The sequence below is a fragment of the Pieris napi genome, chromosome 4, assembly GCF_905475465.1.
Source record: "Pieris napi chromosome 4, ilPieNapi1.2, whole genome shotgun sequence".
In the NCBI taxonomy this organism is placed as follows: Eukaryota; Metazoa; Arthropoda; class Insecta; order Lepidoptera; family Pieridae; genus Pieris; species Pieris napi.
The window spans coordinates 9,961,863-9,984,165 of record NC_062237.1 but is presented as its reverse complement, the minus strand read 5'-3'; the positions used below and the strand labels follow the sequence as shown (position 1 = coordinate 9,984,165).

The following is a 22,303-nucleotide window of genomic DNA, read 5'->3' as shown; positions in this document are numbered from 1 at the left end:
GGTTCATCTTGGGAAATAACTTTAATTATTTTCAAAATCTACGACGAAACAAATTTTTCAACAATAAATAATATTTACTAACGAAAATTTCGATAAATGCCAACTTAAAGAAAAACACTGGTCAATTTTCTGTCACTGTGTTGGTATTTATTGCGAGAAGCACGCGAGAGCATTAGTTTTGAGAGTGCTCAATTGTGCGAAGCGTTGCTGTAGTTGGAACATTCAACGTTGAGCATTATGCCGCATAATGCGCTCTAGTGCTGTAATTGGAAAACGCACTATAGAACCTTTATTACTATTAAACCTGTATGCTCTGTAGCCTGTAGTGACTGTACTCTGTTAAAGAAATTGGTGTTTGGGCTTACTGTTAAGATTAAATAAATAAATAGCTAAGTATTAAAGTAATGCGATTAAGATTGATTTCAATTAATCGTCTTATATCAAAGAGGGTATCGAAAACCTAAATATAGAAAATAGTGGGGGAAAAGATGGCTTTTTATTGACACAATATACATAAGTTATAGCGAAGACAACACCAACAAAGTTCCGTTCAAGATCTCTTTTATCATAATGACAAGTGTAGAAAACTTTAAATGTATTTTCTGCAGTGCAGCATTTGATGACAAGGAATTACTTCAGGAACATTTCAGGTATACAGTTTCATTTCGTTAAAGGAGCTCCTCACAACAAGAGAAGATAGACAAAAATCTAGTTCTACTTAATAAGAGAGGGGGTGGAACTATTTCCGTAAAATGATGAAAACAAAAACTAATGAATTTTCAGAAAACATGGTGATCCAGAGTTTAGCAAATCAAAATTTCAAAATGAAGTCCCCACATCTACCGAAAAATCTGAAGAAAGTGAGCTTATTGGTTGTGATGTGTGTCAAGAGCTTTTTCCAACAATATCAAAGGCAATCACACACAAACATAAAATGCACCCAGACCATGACACTAAATATTTCTGTCCGTGGTGCGGAAAGCTTTTTACTATGAAGGTTGGCATACTTATTTAGCTTTTATTATACAGTATTAGCATAATAATAGTTGTGCAGAACAGAAATAACTCTGCTCTTTATTAAAATACTTACTGTTAGGAAGTATTTTAAACATTTAAATTCAATACCTATATAAATATTCACAGAAAAACCATATTGATTTATTAAAAAATACTAAGACTATTAGGCATAGCAGATACACAATCATAATTACTATAGTATAATCATTATAATTATTTTTTCAGCATTTATACAATAAACACATAAAGACCAGCCACAATGGTCAAACAAATTGTGAAGTGAAAGACTATCATTGTGACAGGTGTAGTGTTTATTTTTTTGTCCCATCTGCTATGCTACATCACAACAAATTCTTTCATAGACAAGACATTGAAATGAACACTCTAGGCTCATCTAAAAAAGTTAAATTGTTTAATCAGGTATGACATAATCTAAAATATATTTTATTTGATCAGTAATTTGTTTAATATTCTACTATATAAAACAATGAGAATAATTATTGTTTTTAAAAGTTTATTAAGATAATTTACCATGAAGGTTTATGTTGTGTCTGTTACTTTTTAACTTTTGTTAAATTTATAGGAGTTGGTGTCAATTCTCTACTGTCCATTCTGTGGAGAAGAGTACAATAATAAAGTAAATTTAGATGTAAGTATTAAAATTTTATCTTTCTAATATGTAAGACATTTTAATAACTATTTATTAATTAATAATTATAAATAGTCACTTCAAATTCTAAACCATTCACTTTCTCACTTAATGCTCATTGAAGTAAAAATATTTTTTTATTATAGGTAGGGTTGGAATGGAGATTGTTGTGCATAACTAAATTTATCAGTTCACTTTGAACTATTTAATTTTGATTTAATTTTAATAGTACTGATTTTATTAAAGTTTAGTTGTATTTTTATAAATTAGCATAATTATAATGACTTGCATATTCTTTTAAGTTATTAGTTGTAATATTTTCAGAAACATATGGAAGATGATCATGCAGATGAAAATCAATCACCTGAAGATATCCTGCGGTGCCCAGTTTGTGAAGCGATACTTTATCATTTAGATGCATATGAGTTGCATTTGACTTTTCATTCAACTGAAGATGTCTATAGCGAACCTAATGAAATGTATTTTTTTCTTTTCTATAAATATCAATATTATACCATTTAACATTTATATAAATGTTTCATATTAATAGGATTTTTTTACAGGGTAGCTGAAATAACTGAATTTTCTCTTGAGGCTGTTCCACCTCTTATGGAAAAAGTAGAAGATGCAAATCACTCTGTTGTATGTATTTTGATTACAATTTATATGATGTTATCTTGCTGCTATACTAATAACACTCATTTTACTTACAGGATAATTTTCTTCAAATGTGTATGGATGAATCAGGTGAACCTAAAGTTAAAGCAAAGAAACACAAGAAGCATAAAAAGTCAAAGAAGGAAACAATTACATTAGATGAGTTCCTAAATATGAATAAAGACGTGTTTGGTGATGGATTGAATGTTCAAGGTATTGAAGAAGTTCCTACCCAAATGGTTTTAAAAAGGAAATATAAAACTAAGAATCCCGAAATCAATGTTACAAATAAAGTAAAGAAAGACTTAGCTAAACTAAAAAAGCATGGAATCGTCATTAAATCAAACTCAAATAATGGAGTTCCTAATACTTCTACTGCAATTATTAATAAAACAAATACTATAAACGCGAATATAAACACTAATGAAAAGACTCAAACCTCAATAGATGCAAATGAAGTTATTTCTAAATTAATGGGCCAAGGAAATAGTCAAATCAAAATAGTAAAAACCTCTATTAAACAAACTTCTGAAAACAAACATGACAGTTACCAATCTAGTAAAATAGATTCATCTTCAGATTATGATAATACTATGATGACAACTGAAGAAGATTATAAAGAAGCAGTAACGAATCCAGAAAACGAAGAAGGTAAAAATAGTACAGTAGCAAATTTTAACAAGCCTTTAAGCCCAGAGAATGAACCTAAAGATGAAGAGGAACCAGAACAAGTTATAAAAATAACAGCAGCATCCTCTAAAACGCCTAATTTGCAACCAATGGATGAAGAATATATTTCTCTCCCTAAAACACCAGAGCAAAATTTACCTTCAAAAGCATTTCAAAACATTGGCCATGGAGTAACCATAAAGACTTTATCAGAAATAAGTTGTAAAAATAAAGAGGATTGTATTGACGTAGTTAAAGAAAAAGCAGAAGATAACGAGGAAGAGACAATTGAAGACAACCCTGAAGATGACATTGACGAAGAGCCAATTGATTCTGATAGTAGTATAAAAACAAATACATTACAATCTCTTAATTTAAACAAGGGTATAACTATTAAACCTGTTATAAGAAGTAAAATTTTGCCACCATCAACCCAACTTAGCGATCCAGAAAATGAACATCCGAAAGATAAAACTACACTCGAAAAACCTATAATTGCTTTGAAAGGACTGAGCCAACAGCCAACAGTTAAATCTTTCGGCAGTTCATCCCCATCATCAAATAATCATCACATGACAGATGAAGAAGAAAATAAAGATGATAATACTGCTGAAGATGATAACATACAATCCCACAGTGATACCCAAGTTTTAATAAAAAGTGAATTGCCACAGAAACAAGAAAGTGTTATTCAAAGTAATGCAGATATCTTAAAAAGGTTGACAAACGTCACTGCAAAAGCAGTATCCTCTAAAACTGCAACCAATATACCTTCACGAACAGATATTTCTAAAACGCCGAAAAATATAATTAAACGTACGATGGAAAATGATGTTGAAGTTTTACACATAGATGACTCAGATAGTGATGATATTGATCATCCAACGAAGTGGAAACAAAATGTTACGAATATTACAAATCGTGTTGGCAATAAACCAACGGTGACGAAAATTTCACCACCTGCAGCGTTGCGTGGTTTAAACAAAAATGTTACAGTTAAATCAATGAGTCAACAAAGCACTAAATGTACTGAAGTACTATCAAAAGATGGGCAAGAGTGTAGAAAAATGAGTGTAACCCGATCTTTTGAATCAAAAAGCACTAATGTCACAAACAATAGTAATAAATTGACAGAAGAGCAAAAAAATCTACAGAAGACAATAAATAATTTAAAACATGTCACTATCAAACCCAAAAACTCAACGAACGCAAATTACAAAGAACATTCACAGGATGAAGATGACGAAGATCACGACTATAATAGTGATGAACTTGATGACAAAGAATACAATTCCGATACAAGTACTGGAAAAGTACAGATTACTGAAATGAATGAAAACGAAACAAGCGAAAATGAAGACACGGAAAACAGCCATGAAAGTAACGTAAAAGTTGAATCACCCCCACAGTCTCCTCACAGCTCGGTAAAAAATCTCGATGAAAATTTAGATGATTCTGACATAGAGGCTCAAATTAAAGCCAATCCAATAAAAAAAATTATACAACCCAAAGAATCACCTAAACAGCAAAAACCCAGTAATTTTCCTACTTTAAACAAAGAAATAACAATAAAACCAGCCAGAAAAAACCAAGATGTAGAAGAGGAAATGCATTCTCAAGCTGCTGAAACTGTCGAGTCTGCAAAAAACGTACAAACGCCTAAAGCTAAACCAGTAAGTCAAAGACAACAGGTAAATAGGAACGTAGTTCAAAATCAAAAAAATGCAACATCTTCAAATGAAGTGAATACAGTCAAAACTGTAAAAACATATCAATCACAAACGGTTATAGAAGAGGTGACAACGACAGTTACAAAAACTATACGTACCGTTAATACACAAGAAGTAAAGAATGCTAGTCAAATAGTTTCTAGGTCAATAAGGCCTCAAACAATACACCAACCCAGAAATCCTAATCAGGCTACAGCAACTAGACAAGCGTCATTTGTTGGAGCTAGAGTTAGAAATTATGGACCTCAAGTTCGGCCTGTCGCGGCCAATTCCTCCATCGCGTTAGTTCCCACGCGGCCACGATTCGCTAAACCCCAAATGCCTAGTCCATCGACTATAAGAAAACAAACGCCAATTGTACAAAGTAGGCCTCGAGCAATTACCTGTAACAGACCACTACGATCAGTATCACCAGCGTCTAAAAGAACTGCCGATGAAGTTGGCCACTTCAGTTGCTTTAAAAAGGCTAAAGAATCACTTTTTCCCGTTGATGGAGTTACAAGCACAAAAGACGAGGATAACGTACAATATTCTAGTATGAAAAGCATGTCTACTTTTTCCAATGTCACTCAAGTTCAAAAAGGTGGTTCCCAAATGAGATCTGAAACAAGTACGAGTTCTCAACAAAGTATATCTAAATTAAGTGGCGTGTCGGGATTAAAAATTGTGAAAACTAGCAGCAAGCAAGCAACTCAGGTTGAGGAAAAGTGCGATTTGCCTACTCCTAAGAATAGTACAATGGCTGCTTTAGAGAAACTGCAAAAACAGGGCTTACTAATAAAGAAACCACGATTGGACATGGAAATTGAAACTCACTCTCATAGCGAAAACGAAGAAAATGACGACGGTTGTGAATATTGACAGTGATTATATTATTTTTTTGTTGTAAGACTGGTTTATAGTTATAATGTATATTTGGATATATTAAGTTTTTTTTGTTGCTGTGTGTAGTTTAGTTAAGGTTCTTGTTGGCGTCGGGTTGTTGCTCTCCCTGAAATATGTGCGATGGGGACGATGGCTGGCCATTATTCGCGTTCGTGTGCTATTTGTATTGAACTCGTGTGTTTATGATTTATAATTTCAAACATTCACTTTACACATTTTAACATTGATCGACGTGTTTGTTTTGTTCTCACTATAATGTTAGTGCGCGCATCTATTTTACCCACTGATTCTAAGCGTTTATTTATTAAAATGACTTTCTTTCAATATCTAGAGAAATTTACTTGTACACCAAAACATGGCAATAAATAGTGTCGAAGGGTTTATTGCCAGTTCTTACGCCCTTGATTTGGAAACTGTGTAAATTCAGATCTTCCTTTTTTTCAAACATTGACATTCATAAGTGTAATAATTACACTTTTAACATGATAAAATAAATTTTGATTACATTGCTGTAAATACCTGTACAGAAAAGTTTGAACATGCCGTAGCTCCTAAATCATATTGGATGATATGATTTAAATAAGTTTATTTAAAATGTTAGGTTAAATAAAAAATAACAATAACGAAGTAGTTTTATTTTTAACCACCTTTTTATTTACATAAAAGTATCAAGTAATATGGGTATTATAAGTCCTTCAGATATATGAAAAATATGTTTAGACAAATATAGATGAATATATCTATGATATTTCAAGAATAATTATATAAAAATCTCATTAGTGGGAGTGTTTCATTCCTGTTTCGCATTGTACTTATTTTGTCTCCATTTCTGATCCTGAAATTATTATACTTGTAAGAAATGGAATTAAATATTGTACAATGCACATTAAAATCGTTTAAGCTACATAACACCTACATAGAAAATACAAGCATTCTAGAACTAAGCAAATAACGAAAAGGAATAACACAAAGCACCTACTTTAACATACTGTTGGGCGCCACTGTCTTGTCACTTTTCATGAAATAATTTTTATATAAAATACTTCAGTCATGCTTAAATTTTAAATTGACAATGATAGAATCAGCAACGACAGATTTTCACGTACACATTGCCCAAAATGCAAAACTATAACCCAATTGATGAATGTTGCCCTATGGTGCAAGAAGGCTTGTAATCGAGCATAGATATCCTGGCAATTTTACCAGAAAAAACTCATTGCAAACTTCAAATTCAAGATTTGCAATAAGTACAAAATTGCCCTTGAACTAGCCCGCTTACAATACTTTTAAGAATAGAATGAAACATGATAATTATTAGCCGGTTAAAAGGAAAACTAATTTAAAAATGGCTGAGGTAGAAAGACTTATCTTTCTGGGAGTGATTGACTACATACAAAACATAAGAGCACGGCATTCGTGCCATATTATGTTTCTGATTTTTATTATTTTGTTCAGACGAGTGCAAATAGGACAAGTCATATCGGCAGCCATTGTAAAGATGTTTTTCTTTTACACGTCTTATAAAATATCACGTACCAACACTGCTATTTCATTAGAGAGCCGGTACGCAATTGCTCGCAATTTGTAGCGCAACTTCAACGCTCCGCGCAAATGATTTTTCTTGTACATCGTGTTGAGGAGAGTGTACATATTGCAGCAGTGCAACAAAAGGAACAAAACAGCTAAGTAAGGCACCTGTAGATAATAAAGCAATATAAATAAATCTGCAAATAAAAGAAATCATTTATTTTCTATCTAAGAAATAATTACAACCAATATAACGCATAAATGAAATACAAAGCGCTAAGTACATGTTTAAATAAATAACAGATCTTTGTACCCTTATCAACTACACATTGAATACAGATGACTAGTTGAACGATAGGATCACAATGACTTCTATACATAGATCAATTGTAGCTCTAACGTAAGCTAAGTTCACACTAGTTTAAAGTTAAAACTTCTAGAGACGAGGTAATATTTTTAATACAAATAATAATCATATAAATTTGGCTTATATTTTGCTTTACAAAGTAAGGTAGAGCTTCTCATACAAAACTTCTTCTCATACTCTCACTCATATAATTTATAACGTTCTAATTAAGAAATGTTTAGTGCAAAACGACCCTTTCCATAGTACGTCGAAGTCATTGAATTTCCAATTACATAAATGCCGCTCATAATGTATTTGTAACATTTTCAATTGTGCGTCACATTTTACAAAATCGTGATTCATCTACAGTAGGAACAGTTGTAAATATCGTCAAAGGTTATTTTAAAAATTTGTATACTAATCCCGTATCCCATAAAACACACCTTCAATATAAACATAAGGCAAATATTCGTTCAATAAATTAACTTCGTTCTATACATTTACATTATATAAAAAAATGAGATTTTGCAAAGAATCATTTCCTAACACTAACATACACACGGATAAATAAAGTTTAAAATAAATACATATAAAATGCTAAAATACTTTGTCACTATTATACAAGCGACATCAGTAAGCGTAAAGCGGGTCATAGACAGACCGCATGTTGCAGTCAAGACCGACTGCAATATGGGGTTTGCTCAGGAACTGCTCGAGCGGTCCGTGTATTGCGAATATGAATTTAGTATGGAAACTGCAGATCGCCGTGCGGCGACCGCATATTGCAGTCGGTCTTGACTGCAACATGCGGTCCGTCTATGGCCCGCATAACAATCGGAGACAAGAATCAAAATTTAAAATGAATGAATATTCCAATTAAAGCACATTGGACCATTGCACATGCTACCATTAATTATCAAATGATTTGATATTCTGAAAACGAAAAATACAATGCAAAATAAAATAGCAGAAGAATGGCACAATGACGAATAATAATTAAGCTTGTTCACATTTGAAGTATTTTTCCTTTAATAATAATTTATAACCATCAGTGACTATAGGTAGTTTACACAAATAATTTAGTAATAAATAATTATGTTTTACTTTTATGACCAATTATTTCAAAGTCTGTCATACTAGGGAAATACCAATGTTTTTTAGATATTTTATATTAACAGTGTTATAATAATTAAGGTTATTAACAGCTTTAATGACGCTAAAAATATCAACGCACATCGTGTAAGAATAAAAATGTAGCTATTTTTATGAAATGATCTGATTTCAGAAACAAGAATTGGCGCTCGATTCTGCCTCTTACTCTTATTGTGAACAAAGTCCGAGTTATAATTGTCTCTGAATCCAGAATCAAATGTCTAAAGTGTTTCAAGTTTAATAAGAAAGTAATAATTTATAAAAAGCGTATACTAAAATTGCGCTCTATATTGTCTTCGATCAAAAATTTTATAGATTATATTCGGTTTTTATAATGCTGTACACTTGCCAAAGTAAACATTATGAATTGTTGATCTCAGAACTAAAAAATACTTAAACCCTAGAGTGGGTGCATTTAAACATCAGTGGACGCACAATTAATATACAATGCCCGTAATCAAAGTAGAAGAATTCCTATGAAAAGTGTCTATGGTATAAATAAGAATTCAATGCCCAAGGCAAAATTTCTCAAATGCTCCCACTCCAGAGTTATACTTATAGCTATAGTGTCACAAGCATATCTGATCAGTTAATAAAAACCTTGAATGTCAAACATCTAGAAGACTACAGAATAACAGATTAGATAGAATGGTGGCACCATGCTTCACAAAATGACTACTATTTGAACTCTCTGTGCAAGGAGGTTCCTAACGTCAAAAGCGTATCTGACCCACGGTGAAATGGAATCAGTATATCAATTGGGGTCAGATAGGTTTATAACACTACACATGCTATTCGATGTCTACATTCGAAGCTTAAATCCAACGTTTCCAGGCAGAGATTATAGAAATTTTCAAAAATTGTTTAGTATATTTTATATATATACTGTTGTACAGAATACTTATTTACAAATATATATAATCTGCCACTGTAATTTTCGCGATTCGGATTTGGGAGCGTTCAAGTATTACGTAACGCTATTTTTGGAGATTATTGACCCCCTCCCCCATGTAACTCGCCGTAACGTTATTCAGTACCCAAGTACCGTTTTGTGACCACCTAGTGACTCTTTAGTTACTATTATGTGGTGTAATTCGAAAAAAATATTAACAATAACGCGTAATTTAATCCCCGCCCCGCATCGTAACGTTTTACAATAGGACCCCCCCCCCCTCCCAAAATACGTTACGTTATACTTGAACGCTCCCTTTACCATGAACTTTTAATGACTGACACACGTTCCTGCGTCATGCACCTCAATACAGAGTAATAAAGACGCCAATACAATTCACGGAATATATCGAATCAGTCTTTAACAATGCTCATGGTATGACCTGGAAGCACTGGTCACAACTCAATCCTGTACCTGTTCGTTGAGCTTCTGTGGTATCACGAGGAATGTGGTGACGGTGTTGCCAATGCCGAGTAACAGGAAGGACATACTTAACGCGGCTACCTGTTTTTTGTGTTAGGGGGTAGTTTTAAAAAACGAATAGACATGTGGGTAGTTTTATTATCTGTGTCTAGTCTTAAATATCTATGTATAATTATGGCGTTAACGCACTGTTTGATTTATGAAACCTAAATATTTACAGCGGCACCAATTTTGATTAATTTTGTTTTTTGACGTGATTTACGAACAGATATGCTATTTTTAATCTAACTATATTAATGAAGAAATCTGATAATTTATAACCTTAGGACTTTGAAGTATGATATGCTACTTTTATAAAATGATAAACTCTATAACACAGAAAACTGAGATTATTAAAGTATATAACGTAGATAATTGATAAAACAATTTGAAATCTGTGTCTGAATATGTAACTATTATGGACTTACAAAGACTAGATTTTTTTAAACTAATAAAACTAGTGATATCTAATATATAAAATTCTCGTGTCGCGGTGTTTGTGGTTAAACTCCTCCGAAATGGCTTGATCGATTCTCATGAAATTTTGTGCGCATATTGGGTATGTCTGAGAATCGGACAACATCTATTTTTCATCCCCCTAAATGTTAAGGGTAGTCCACCCCTAAATATATTTTTTTTTATTTTTAGATATTTTTTTGTTTTTATTTTTTTATGATACAGCATTAAAAAATACATACAACTCCTAATTTTCAACCCTCTACGATCAACCCCTACTTTTTTATTTTAAATGATATACATGGCAAAACGACGTTTGCCCGGTCAGCTAGTAAATATATAGGAAATATGTGCCCAATTAACATTGCATCTCACTCCCGGAATTAAAATAATAGATTAAAACAGAAAACTAATAGCGCTGACTGTTAAGAAAGCTAAATGTGTTTTATATTTTTAAATTAAAATGATGATCACAATTTGATACTAGTCTATGTGTATCCATATAATTTTATACATAAATAACATAGTAATAATGAAAACTGTTCTATTATCCTAGTAAGAAAATAATAAACATACCTGCCATGTCGCATCCGGGTTATAACTCAAGTGATACAGCGTATATGCAATGTATAATTGGAATATATAGCCTCCAAAGAGGAATGGTAGGAGATAGGATAAGCCACGCCACATCCAGGAATGAAAGCCTTCAATTGTTATATCCATGTTATGTCTTGCGCCCAATGCTTTGAGCCGATACAAAACCCCACTTTGGTATCTAAATTGCATGTACTGTACGACACCTGAAAGATAAATTATATTATTAATGGAAGTGAAATTATTCTGATCCAGTTTCACATATTAAAAAAGCCAAAGAGACATATCATGCCGACTTATATCACAAACATATCTGGCACTAAGTTGTGTTACAAGGAAATGATTTATTAATTCAAAGTTAAATAACATATCTTTATATATATAATTCTTCTGTGAGTGTGTATGTCACTGAACTTCTCTCAAACGACTGGACCGATTTTGATGAAATTTTTTGTGTGTGTTCAAGGGGATCTGGGAATGGTTTAGATTCACAAATCAGCCCGCCAGATGGCGCTGCAGTCGGTACTTTCATACTTTGCTTTAATAATCGCTTGAAATATCATGCAGGACAACGTCTGTCGGGTCCACTAGTTTACATATAACATATGAAACTTGTTATAAAAAGTTCCGCCCGCTCTATGGCTTTGAGTTACTGATACTTTATTTATATTATTAACTACTTTTCAATTCAATCTTGGCTTGTATTTAAATTATAAAATACTTACTAATATACGCAATAAACCACATAAATGTATGCTTGAATTCCTCCCAAGACTCATTTTGGGGCCAAATGAGGAGAATGCCAGCGACAACAGTTGATACAAAGTGGTGCAACCTCCACCAGCCTTTAATCCGGGAGCCATTCACTTTAAGTATACTCTCGCGTATTGTCAAAGTGCAGTAGTACCAAACCAGAAGGAATATAAGAATCAGTTGTAAGGGCCTTGTGAACATGAACGGAATTATAAGTTTTAATTTAATCTTAATTGTTTATTTTAAGGCTATGCCATCAAACATGAAAGTTATGTGCACTTAAATTGGTGAAACCTGTATGATAAATTACTAAATAGTATTAGATGGTATTTAAGAAGTAAATAAATTTAGAGCTTCATACCTGAAATCAATATACAAATTAGCAATAGCTAAAACAAAAGCAATGGCACTCAGGATCAACTTAAATTTTTCATATTCATCTTTGTATTTGAATCTGAAAATAAAATTTAAAACCGTTTAACTAAAAATCATGGTGAATGTTTTATGTAAATGAAAAAAATCTTGTGACTGTTTCAAATTAAATAAGACTAAATAAGAATAATATTATGGCACTGTATAATATTTCTTAATTAATAAGAGTGCAAAAAATATCAAAGATAATTTTCAGATAAGTGATATAATTTTTTATAAATATGAAATACATACTTATCATTTTTATTAAGAATAGACACATTGACATTGCCAAGTATCACTTTGAGATATAGACTGTTCTGTTTAGGAAGAGTTGCCTCAATCTCATGCAACATGGCTTTCCTTTTCATAATTTCTTTTTCCAAGTTAACTACTCGTTCATCTTTAGTACCTTTTTTGTCCATTCTAGAAGTATTTAAATTATTTAGAATTAGAAACTACTTTCTTACTGCTTATGTAGAAATGACCACTATTTATTATAATTTGTAACATAAATATCTAAAAAGCATTACTTATCTAAAATTAAGTATATTTTACTAAGTAAGTACTAAGTTTTAAGTATATTATACTTTTTAAATTCATATTTTCATAACAATACAATATGATTCATCAATATTTTAGGATTGGTATTAAAATGTTATTTAACTGGTTAATCATACAAATTAAATAATCAATCTACTAATGACTGATAAACACAATACAGCACAAAGTCATTGTTATCAGATTTTAAATCGGTTATATTTAGAAGCATTATTGATGATTTATATTGTTTTATATATAAATGAGAAATGGATTTTTTCTGATTTATAGATAATTTTATAATGGCAATATTACTTCTTTGTAAAAATTTTTTTATTGATTTTATAGTTTTTATATTTACCAATTGGTATAGATTATAATATAAAATAATCCAAAAATTTATTTTGGACTGAATGAAATATTAAATACAAAATATCCTCACAAACTATGGCATGGGCAGTAATTTTCTAGTAATGTCTAATGTCCTAAGCATGTTTAAATGAAGCATAATAAGATAAGTGTGCATTTGAAATGATCTTAAGTTAACATAAACTGACCTTTTAAGTGCATTTGTCATGATAGACATTCGATATCTTTGATGGTTTAACTCCTTCAAACATGATGCTTGTAGTTCACCAACTTCTTCCAGTTTTGTGGCATAGTCCTTATTAATAGCCTGAAATTATAGATTCCTCATGTAAAAAATATTTAAAAATTAAGTATATTTAATATATAATATTTAATATAAAATAGCCTAAAATTAAAATTAATTATATTTTGGCCTTTGATCCAGACATTGATTTGATATTGTGTAAGTTATTGCGAGGGTGGCAGTTTTTACTGTGAACATTTAATATGTAAAAAGAATTAAATAAATTAAAGCAAACAAGTTATTTAATCAAAAAGCACTACCTCTAATCGTTTGTAGTCGACAATCAAATCTTCCCATTCCTTAACACATTCTGATATATCCATATTATTCATGTTGACTATGCACTAAGTATAATTGAAACTAAAATAAAACTAAGAATTCAAAAGCGACTAAAATGCATTATTTGTTGAGTTTCAAAAGTAGTTAAAACACTTGCAACTAAATCCAACTTCGAGTTTCTCGTGTTAAACTGAACAGTGAATTGAGAATTCTTCAGCTTGCATGAACTGTAAACTTGTGAAGTTTCAAATAGGCTAGCTAAGATGTCAACTGCCAGTTGTCAGTTTATGACGAATGGGACAAAAAATTACTAAAGAAAACTTTAAGATTATCAATTGCTCGCCCTAGGGGGTTTAGTCAAGATCCCTTAACAGTAGAAAGTCGAAAATTTTGTGTGAAAATGTCAGTTCCTCGAGACATTAGTGATATCCATTTGTCATTGAGACGCCATTTTATAAAAGAGAAAAAGTACTATATGTCATTGTCATACAGTCTATACTTTGATCTTAGCCAAAGAGCCGAAATATAATGTGTCATACAGTCTATAAGTATAGCAGTATTGTTTCCCGATGACAATAAACTAATTTTCTATTTGAACGTTTTTGAAGTTATTGGACCAGAGGCTTAAGACAAAAAACTAGCTTGAGCTAATTCCCATACAAATTCCTTTCACGTTAGTGGGCCATGCCTGTACAAAGTGATTTTTGTCAGTGATGCCAACTTAAGTGGTTTCCTCTCAAATTTAGGGGAAAACGATATATATATTAGGGTGGTCCTTATTCCTTAGAAAAAAGTTTTTTTCTTTATTTCGCGGGGCACCACGTAATTTGGTTATATTCCATAAGAAAGTGTTTTAGTATTTTTTTTAAATGTTTAATGACATTTAGATGTCACTACCAAGGTTTGAATTTTACCTAAATAAAAAATCGGAAAGGCCGGATTAAGGGTCGTTTCTTGTATGCTATACAGTCTTCCGTTCCCAGGAAGTCATGATAAATGATAAATGATTTATTTCTGTAAGTAGGTTTTTACAAACACTTTTACACGTCAAACATTTTTTTTTTTTTTAAACTAGATGAGATCGACGTTTCCTATCTGACTACTCTGAGAAGAAACGCCGAAACAAACTCAGAGGTCACAGTCTCTTTTAAAGTCCAGACATAACTAACAAGATTATGTGAAGACCATGTAGATTGTTGTCTGAAATGGTCTTTTGAGGAAAGAACCACACAGATTGAGTGGACCTGTCAAGTCCAAAGACAAGACATTTGGGTAGGCCGCAAAAATTACTCAAACTGTCAGACTATGACTAAAACTGAGAAAAGGATTCAATAAATAAAAAACAATGATCCACGTAGTCTTTACATTCACAATAATACAAAATTTTATAAATAATACTTTACAAAGTAAATATTCATTTAATTGTACATAGAGTATGTAAAAAGGTATTTAAATCAACATTAATTGTGCAAATTTATTGGAGCAGCTCAATCCCAAGCCTTTTTGTCCTCAATATAGTCTTTGACAGTATAAAAGGCTTTCTGACAAAGTTTCCGCTTTATACTATTTTTGAATTTATTAAGGCTTAGTTCTTGAATGTGGCTAGGTAGTTTATTATAAATACGTATACATTGGCATCTAAACGAACCACTTATTTTTTTAAGCCTGGTTGTAGGGACAACAAATTTGTGTTTGTTTCTAGAATTCACGTTATGGACGTCACTGAATTTTTTAAACAAATTGATATTTTTATGAGCATACAAAAGATTTTCATAGATATACTGAGAAGGCACAGTCATTATATTAATTTCTTTAAATGTATCTCTGAGGGAGTGTCTGGGACTTAATTTGTAAATTGAACGAATAGCCCTTTTTTGTAAAACAAAAATTGTCTGAATATCGGCGGCATTTCCCCACAACAGAATACCGTACGACATCACACTATGAAAATAACTAAAGTAAACTAAACGGGCTGTCTCTAAACAAGTTAAATCACGAATTTTCCTAACGGCGTATGCTGCAGCGCTAAGCTTTTTCGACAATTTATCTATATGGGGGCCCCATTGAAGTTTGGCATCCAAAGTTATGCCCAAGAACACTGTGGTATCTTCAGGAATCAACTCTTCGCCCTTTATGAGAACACTAGTTTTTACTTGTCTAACATGAGGTATAGTAAACTTAATACACTTAGTTTTTTTCTCGTTAAGAAGTAGGTTATTAACATTAAACCAGTTAACTACTTTTGCGAGGGCGCTATTTATATTGTCAGTAACCAGCTGCTGACGTTTGAGTTTAAATAAAAGTGAAGTGTCATCTGCAAACAACACTATATCAAGATTATCCTTTATGAGGTAAGGCAAGTCATTAATATAAATAAGAAACAAAAACGGGCCCAGAATAGAGCCCTGGGGGACACCCATTGTTACTATGGATCCGGGTGATCTTTTCCCGTTAACATCAACTCTTTGAATCCTATCACTTAAGTAAGAAGTGAGGAGATCCAGAGAGGCGTTCCGGATTCCGTAGTGATGCAGTTTCCTGATTAATGTTTCATGAAGAACGCAGTCGAATGCCTTGGACAAATCACAAAAGATGCCCAAAACATCGCATTTATCCTCCCATGCATTACAAACATGGCCTAAAAGTTCAACACCGGCATCAGTGGTCGAACGACCCCTTGTAAAACCAAACTGTTTGTTATGTAATAATTTATGTTTATTAAAAAATCTTTGCAGTTGATCTAAAATAACCCTTTCAAAAATTTTACTAAAGGTAGGTAGCACTGAAATAGGTCTATAATTAGTAGGGTCAGATGCACTACCCGATTTAAATAACGGTATTATTCTACTATATTTCATAAGATCAGGAAACTCACCACGGTCAATACAGTTGTTAAAAATAACAGCTAGAGTAGGTGCTACAATGTTTATAATTGATTTAGCAACGTCCACAGAATTACCCCACAGATCAGCAGTCTTTTTAATATTTAACGTGTGAACGGTTTTAATTATGTCTCTACAAGTAACATATTGGAAATTAAACTCAGACTCACAAACTGGAACGTTTTCTTTAAGTAAAGACTCTGCAGCAGTGGGTGATGACCTTAGAGATTTAGTAGTTGACGCGGGAATCTCTGCGAAGAACTTTTCAAAGGCCGCGGCGACTTGGGAATCTGATTTAATTATATCGTCATCAATAGCAAGGCTGTAGTCACTACTTCGGTTGCTCGACCTTCCTGTTTCGCTATTAATGATATTCCATGTCATTTTAATTACATTACTACTATTCTTAATTTTTGTACTCAAGTAACGTGACTTGGCCATACAACAAACTTTTTTAAATAATTTAGAATAATTCTTAACATATAAATTAAATTCAGCAGTGTTAATACACGTCCGTTCATCATACAACTCATAAAGTCGTTTTCTACTTTTATGTATACCAAAGGTGGCCCAGTCACTGAAGCAGGTGTTATTATTAACCGAGAATGCCTTTGGAATGAAAGTGTTATCAAATTGTGTGCAATACATATTAAAAAAATCATTATATTGTTCATTAGGGTCATCATTAGTTGACAAAAGTGGTAATTTACTTAACAGTTTAGTTTTAAATGATTCCAAACGATCAGCTGTTTTTGGATTAACAGTGATATCTTTTTTAGTATTTTTTTTGTTTAGATTTGGAATAGTAATCAATTGTCCGCAATGATCTGAGTCTATTAAATTAATAATTTCTTTGTGGGTTGGTATAATATTTGTATAAATGTTATCTAGGCATGTGGCACTAGTTGGAGTTATTCTAGTGGGCTCCAAAAATTGGTTGGCAAGGTTGTATGACTGAAACAAACTTATAATTTTTGTGCTTGACCCAGAATTTTCTAACAAATTAACATTAAAATCACCACAAGTGATGATAGACTTGTAAGAATTACAGATTTTGTGCAATACTTCATCCATAACCTTTTCAAAACAATCATACAATCCTGAAGGAGGCCTGTACACGCTTAATATAATGAACTGCTCCAATTCTATACATGGTTTGCCAAATTGTCGCTTGTTAAAACCACCACTTCTACTATAATCCGTATGCGTCTGGGACATAATAGCCTTCCAGTTCATTTGCACAAACTTGGTATCGTAACTAGTACCGCCTGTGAGTGTGGCGAGAGCTATTCTGACCTGAATCATGTTTTCTTTTCTTGTCCTAAATATGACCATTCTTCCTTATATACTATACTTCTTTAGTTTCTCTCTCTGTTCCCCTTCCTACCAATATTTCTTTACTTCTTCGAGATTTAAATCCCCTTGTATATAGTATTATAAGTATATTTATTGTAAATAATAACATTAAACTATAATTTTGATTTATTTTTCCCCTTATGTAACTATTCTGATTTTGTTGTAAATTTAATGCGTTTTCAATCATCTATGTTATGTCGCGATTAGTTTCCTTCGTTTTTTATTATTCATAAACTGTAAATAATTAAAACAGCGACTTATAAAAATCTTATACCTACTTGACGCTGGCTAATGGGGCGTTCCCACGGAGCGTTAATTACGACAGTCAACTACGCTAGTCAACTGTCGTTCGTGACACTCACGAAAGTGTGAATTGATGAAACGTTCACATGGTTGGGGGATTTCGTGCCGTTCACGCTTCGTGTTTCGACTTAGTCATTATCGAAACATCGATATATAAATCTCTATCACGGTATTCCTCCAAACTTGGATCATATAACACCTTTTCCATAGTATATAACTCCAAAAAACGCGTAGTTTCACTGTCGTTAAACTTAATTCCACGTTGTTGTGACGACATGTTGGCTTCACGAACGGTATATCACGACTGAAAATCAAACACGTTTGATCTATCCACGCTTGAGTCGTGCGCCGTTCCTCACGAAAGCAAGTTTAACGCCTATGCGTTCACACATAGGTGTATTTCACGAAAGCGTGGTTGACTGTCGTGATTAACGCTTCGTGGGAACGCCGCTTAATGCACAAACCGTGCCAGAGCCATAAAGGAAAAAAAATAAAAAATCGGTTGTCTGTAAAGTCGGTTTACTGAAGATAGAACGTGAAAACGTCATAAGAAAATACTGATGGAATCGTTGCATTTTTTTTCAAAGGAAAATTTTAATTTTTTTTGTTTGATTGAGAAGGAGGTAAATGGAAATCACAATTGAATTGATCAAGTTACATTTATTTGTACGCATAAATTCAAGTATGTCATTCTTTTGTGCCTCTTTGTCGCTCGTTCCGCGCTATCGCTTGCACTTCAAGCCTTAAATGGAACGCCTCAGAGGTAACGCCTCGCCGCGAGGTAACGCCGCATGCGTCATGTTTTTTCGTGCGTGCAGCCGGCTCCATCGAATTATAAGACGTTGTCACGTCAAAAACTCAAAATCTGTATTTGTAGCAAGCAACACCGCGCTCAGCTATGTCGTTCACTACTCGCAATGAATGAACGATATTTTTGGCAGGTATATAATCAGCGTAATTTTTGTTGAAGCTTTCAAAAGCTGCAAGGTCTTTTAATAATTGTAAGTAGTTTCTTGGTGCTGTAGAGGCTTAAAACCAAGATTTGACATAAATCATCACCGTGAAAATACATATTTCTCTCATAGCCTTTTCGTCCTTCTTCGTTAGCTTAAACTGATGCTTAAACAGTACAAGGCTTTTGTCATCCACCGAGCTCGATGAAGTTCAGCAGGTCTCCGAAATGAATCGCTTTTGTTCAGGAACACCTAAGAAAATGATAGTAAGATTCAAGTTCTCTGTAGTTATCTCGAGGTTGATGTATATAGCTCAAAGTCAATGAGTTTATAGGTTCGTAGATAGCTAACGCACAAGCTTCGCTTGTTCCACGTTCCAATTTTGGAACGGCAAGTAGTTGATCAGCTCCTTATACTGATACCAAAATTGGCAGCCAATCTATAGTTTCGTGTCCAGTAATACCTTCTATAAGTTTACCGTCCCAATGGATAGTTAGGTAATGAAGAATTAGGTTTAAACTCGAGCTTTGAGCGACTCTGCAACAGCTTTGCGATTTTTAACACGCTGCCGACGAATAGTAGATCTATTGACATTAAATTCTGATGGATCATTGCCTGCATTTTCAAAGTAGATGTCACGACTATAGTTACTTGTCTGTCACTTAATTTAGAGACATCAAGACTGAAAGCTAATTGACTGTTTATAATGTCTTTTCGAGCTCGTTTCCGAGATGGTTGCATCTTCGTCAATTTTGATATACATTCGGAGTCAGATGAAGTTGTTGCGGAAGGGATAAGCTATTGTCTATGCGAGTTTCACTGGCACTTAAAATGTGATATAGACACCTAAATTAAAAATGATTGAAACGTTATGTAAACTGTCTTACAACGCTAAATCTTTACAAAAAGAAATACGTATTTCATATTTAGAGTTATATAATCAAATGAGAAAGTGCCCCAAGGATAATTCAAAAGTCGAAAAATAAGGACCACCCTAATAAATATATAATATATATACACACTGTTGCGTTAGGTTTGAGGCTTGAAAGTAAATGTACCCCAAAAAATCACTCTGGAGCTATTTAAAAATAATTGTTTAATGAATTAAAAACAGTTTTTTATTGACATATCTGATTTATTTACAGAAAATATTAGACCAAATTCTATGAAATTTTGGTAGGTAAGATACTATATAAATTTAGATAAATACAGTGGTTACATAGACACCTCTTGTGGATAAGGTGGCCTAATATTCATTAAGTATCAAGAGGTTTGGTTAAATTTAAATATTTTAGATAAGCATTGTTGATATAAGTGCAAGTTCTATTTCTCAATAATTGTAATACAAATTCTTATTTAAAACATACATTATTTGCAAGCTTCAAATTAATCTTCTCTCAAGGAGATTATAATGGCAGAAAACACTGAGCGCTTTATAAAGTACAAATAGCAATACTGGAAAGCTTTGTGTGATTAGTATCAGTACTAGAACCGGCAGAAAGACAGCGTGCAGTGTTCTACTAGGCGTACAGAATGCTATGCTAATTTATACAATTTTTCACGTACAAAACTTTCTAAAACTCCAAAATACTCCATGCTGGCATATTTATCTTAGGAAAGTTTGAATAAACATTAGCATAACAACTCGAACACCTACAGCTTAAATCTAAGACACAACAAAATACACAACATGAGTATCTATTATAACAATGCACCCAACACAGTTCCATAGACTACCTCATTTATAATCTCCTTGAACATTATGACTACAATAAGCAAATAACCATGCAAGTACAATGCTATGCCACTATGGCCTGTCCATGACAGCTGATTTTACAGGATCTATTAATTTGGGCATGAGCCAGTTGTACATGAGATATTGCCACTCAGACAGAAGAGCTACTTAAAATAAACTTGTCTCTGTAACAACAATTTTAAGCCGACCCTAGAATGTATTGACTGAGTCTTTTAAAAACAATGTCATGGACAGTTCGGCAACACTCTCTAGGCATATCCAGTAAACATGAATATTCATTAAATAATCATTTTACTCCTATTCGATGCTCAACATTTAATTGCAAAGCTAATATTACGACCTACACTACCCCTATTCTAGAAATACGGCCAACCAAATTCCACAATTTCAATAAATAACTAAAATTTTCAAACAGGCATCAATAATTATCTTTGAATCTAGCTACCTCAAGCGGGATAGAAAAAATATTAGTATTATATCACACACATCAGTTTACGTAACTCGTATGATATCCAAAACTTAAAATTAACGCTACAGTAAACTTAGATTGCATAAAAAAATCACTTACTCGCAATTTATGTGCTACAAATTAATTTTGTTTGAGACATTTAATAAAATATTTATTGAACATGTAAATAAATAAAAAAAATTAAATATACACTCTAACTTATAGTTAAAGTTTTGAGTTGACAAAACTTAAAATAAGTTCTATTCAATTTACCGTCGATACAAACCGAACTTAAATCGTTCACGTCTCTGACTTTGCAGGGTAACTACCCTCGATTCGCTAACCTTTACTATTGCCTAACTTTTGAACACGATGACAAATAACAGCGCAACCATCCCGTTCCTTTAAGAACAAACTGAGTGAGACAGTAATATTTTAGTTTCTACCTTCTGCTTGCCATTCATGTATTCAATAGTAAAGTTTTGCGAGGATTCCATATGAGAAAAATCTTGATCATTAATGTTGTTGGCACTTGCTAACAAACATAATGAGATCGTGTAGAGACGAATATATGTACAAGAAATGAGTATGTGATTAGCGAACACATCCAATGATTGTCATGAATTCAACTAACAAATTAAGGTACAGGTTTTAGAGCAGACAAAAATTAACTATACCAAATAAAGTTATATCTAAACGTTCTAAAAATAACTAAAAAACAGAATGAAATAACACAGCTTGGCTCCTCACATCGTTTCGGTGACTACGTCAGATGTTAACCCAAAAAGTGATAACCGTCGATATTTAAATAAAATACACTTTTAAAACTGAATAATAAAATACCTTGACATTTAGTCCAAATAATGTATAATTG

The 22,303-nt window shown here is 32.6% G+C and overlaps 2 protein-coding genes across 4 annotated transcripts; one reads left to right on the top strand and one right to left on the bottom strand.

The window, feature by feature from the left end:
* The first annotated feature begins 334 nt into the window (after positions 1-334).
* On the top strand, positions 335-6,230 carry LOC125048555. The gene is made up of 7 exons (XM_047647271.1): positions 335-650; positions 784-997; positions 1,243-1,437; positions 1,601-1,666; positions 1,991-2,145; positions 2,230-2,308; positions 2,380-6,230. Exons 1-7 carry the CDS (start codon positions 571-573, stop codon positions 5,581-5,583), a joined length of 3,993 nt encoding a protein of 1,330 aa, XP_047503227.1. The 5' UTR covers positions 335-570; the 3' UTR covers positions 5,584-6,230.
* On the bottom strand, positions 6,227-13,979 carry LOC125048556 (transmembrane protein 120 homolog). Of its 3 annotated transcripts, XM_047647272.1 has the most exons (9): positions 13,713-13,979; positions 13,358-13,476; positions 12,516-12,686; positions 12,211-12,303; positions 11,822-12,039; positions 11,079-11,302; positions 9,999-10,088; positions 7,144-7,302; positions 6,227-6,442 (listed from the first exon to the last, which is right to left on the bottom strand). In XM_047647272.1, the coding sequence occupies exons 1-9, from the start codon at positions 13,782-13,784 to the stop codon at positions 6,398-6,400; spliced, it is 1,191 nt and encodes a 396-aa protein (XP_047503228.1). In that variant the 5' UTR covers positions 13,785-13,979; the 3' UTR covers positions 6,227-6,397. The 3 variants fall into 3 exon arrangements, with proteins under 3 accessions (XP_047503228.1, XP_047503231.1, XP_047503230.1); XM_047647275.1 differs by lacking the exon at positions 7,144-7,302 and having other exon boundaries at positions 13,713-13,978; XM_047647274.1 differs by lacking the exon at positions 9,999-10,088 and having other exon boundaries at positions 13,713-13,976.
* Positions 13,980-22,303: the final 8,324 nt, after the last annotated feature.

Coding starts and splice junctions, on each gene's coding strand:
- LOC125048555 (XM_047647271.1), top strand. CDS start 571: ATGACAAGTGTAGAAAACTTTAAATGTATTTTCTGCAGTGCAGCATTT. Junction 651..783: donor TTACTTCAGGAACATTTCAG/GTATACAGTTTC, acceptor ATGAATTTTCAG/AAAACATGGTGATCCAGAGT. Junction 2,309..2,379: donor AAGATGCAAATCACTCTGTT/GTATGTATTTTG, acceptor TTTTACTTACAG/GATAATTTTCTTCAAATGTG.
- LOC125048556 (XM_047647272.1), bottom strand. CDS start 13,784: ATGAATAATATGGATATATCAGAATGTGTTAAGGAATGGGAAGATTTG. Junction 12,687..13,357: donor ATGACAAATGCACTTAAAAG/GTCAGTTTATGT, acceptor AAATACTTCTAG/AATGGACAAAAAAGGTACTA. Junction 7,303..9,998: donor CACAGAAGCTCAACGAACAG/GTACAGGATTGA, acceptor TATTATCTACAG/GTGCCTTACTTAGCTGTTTT.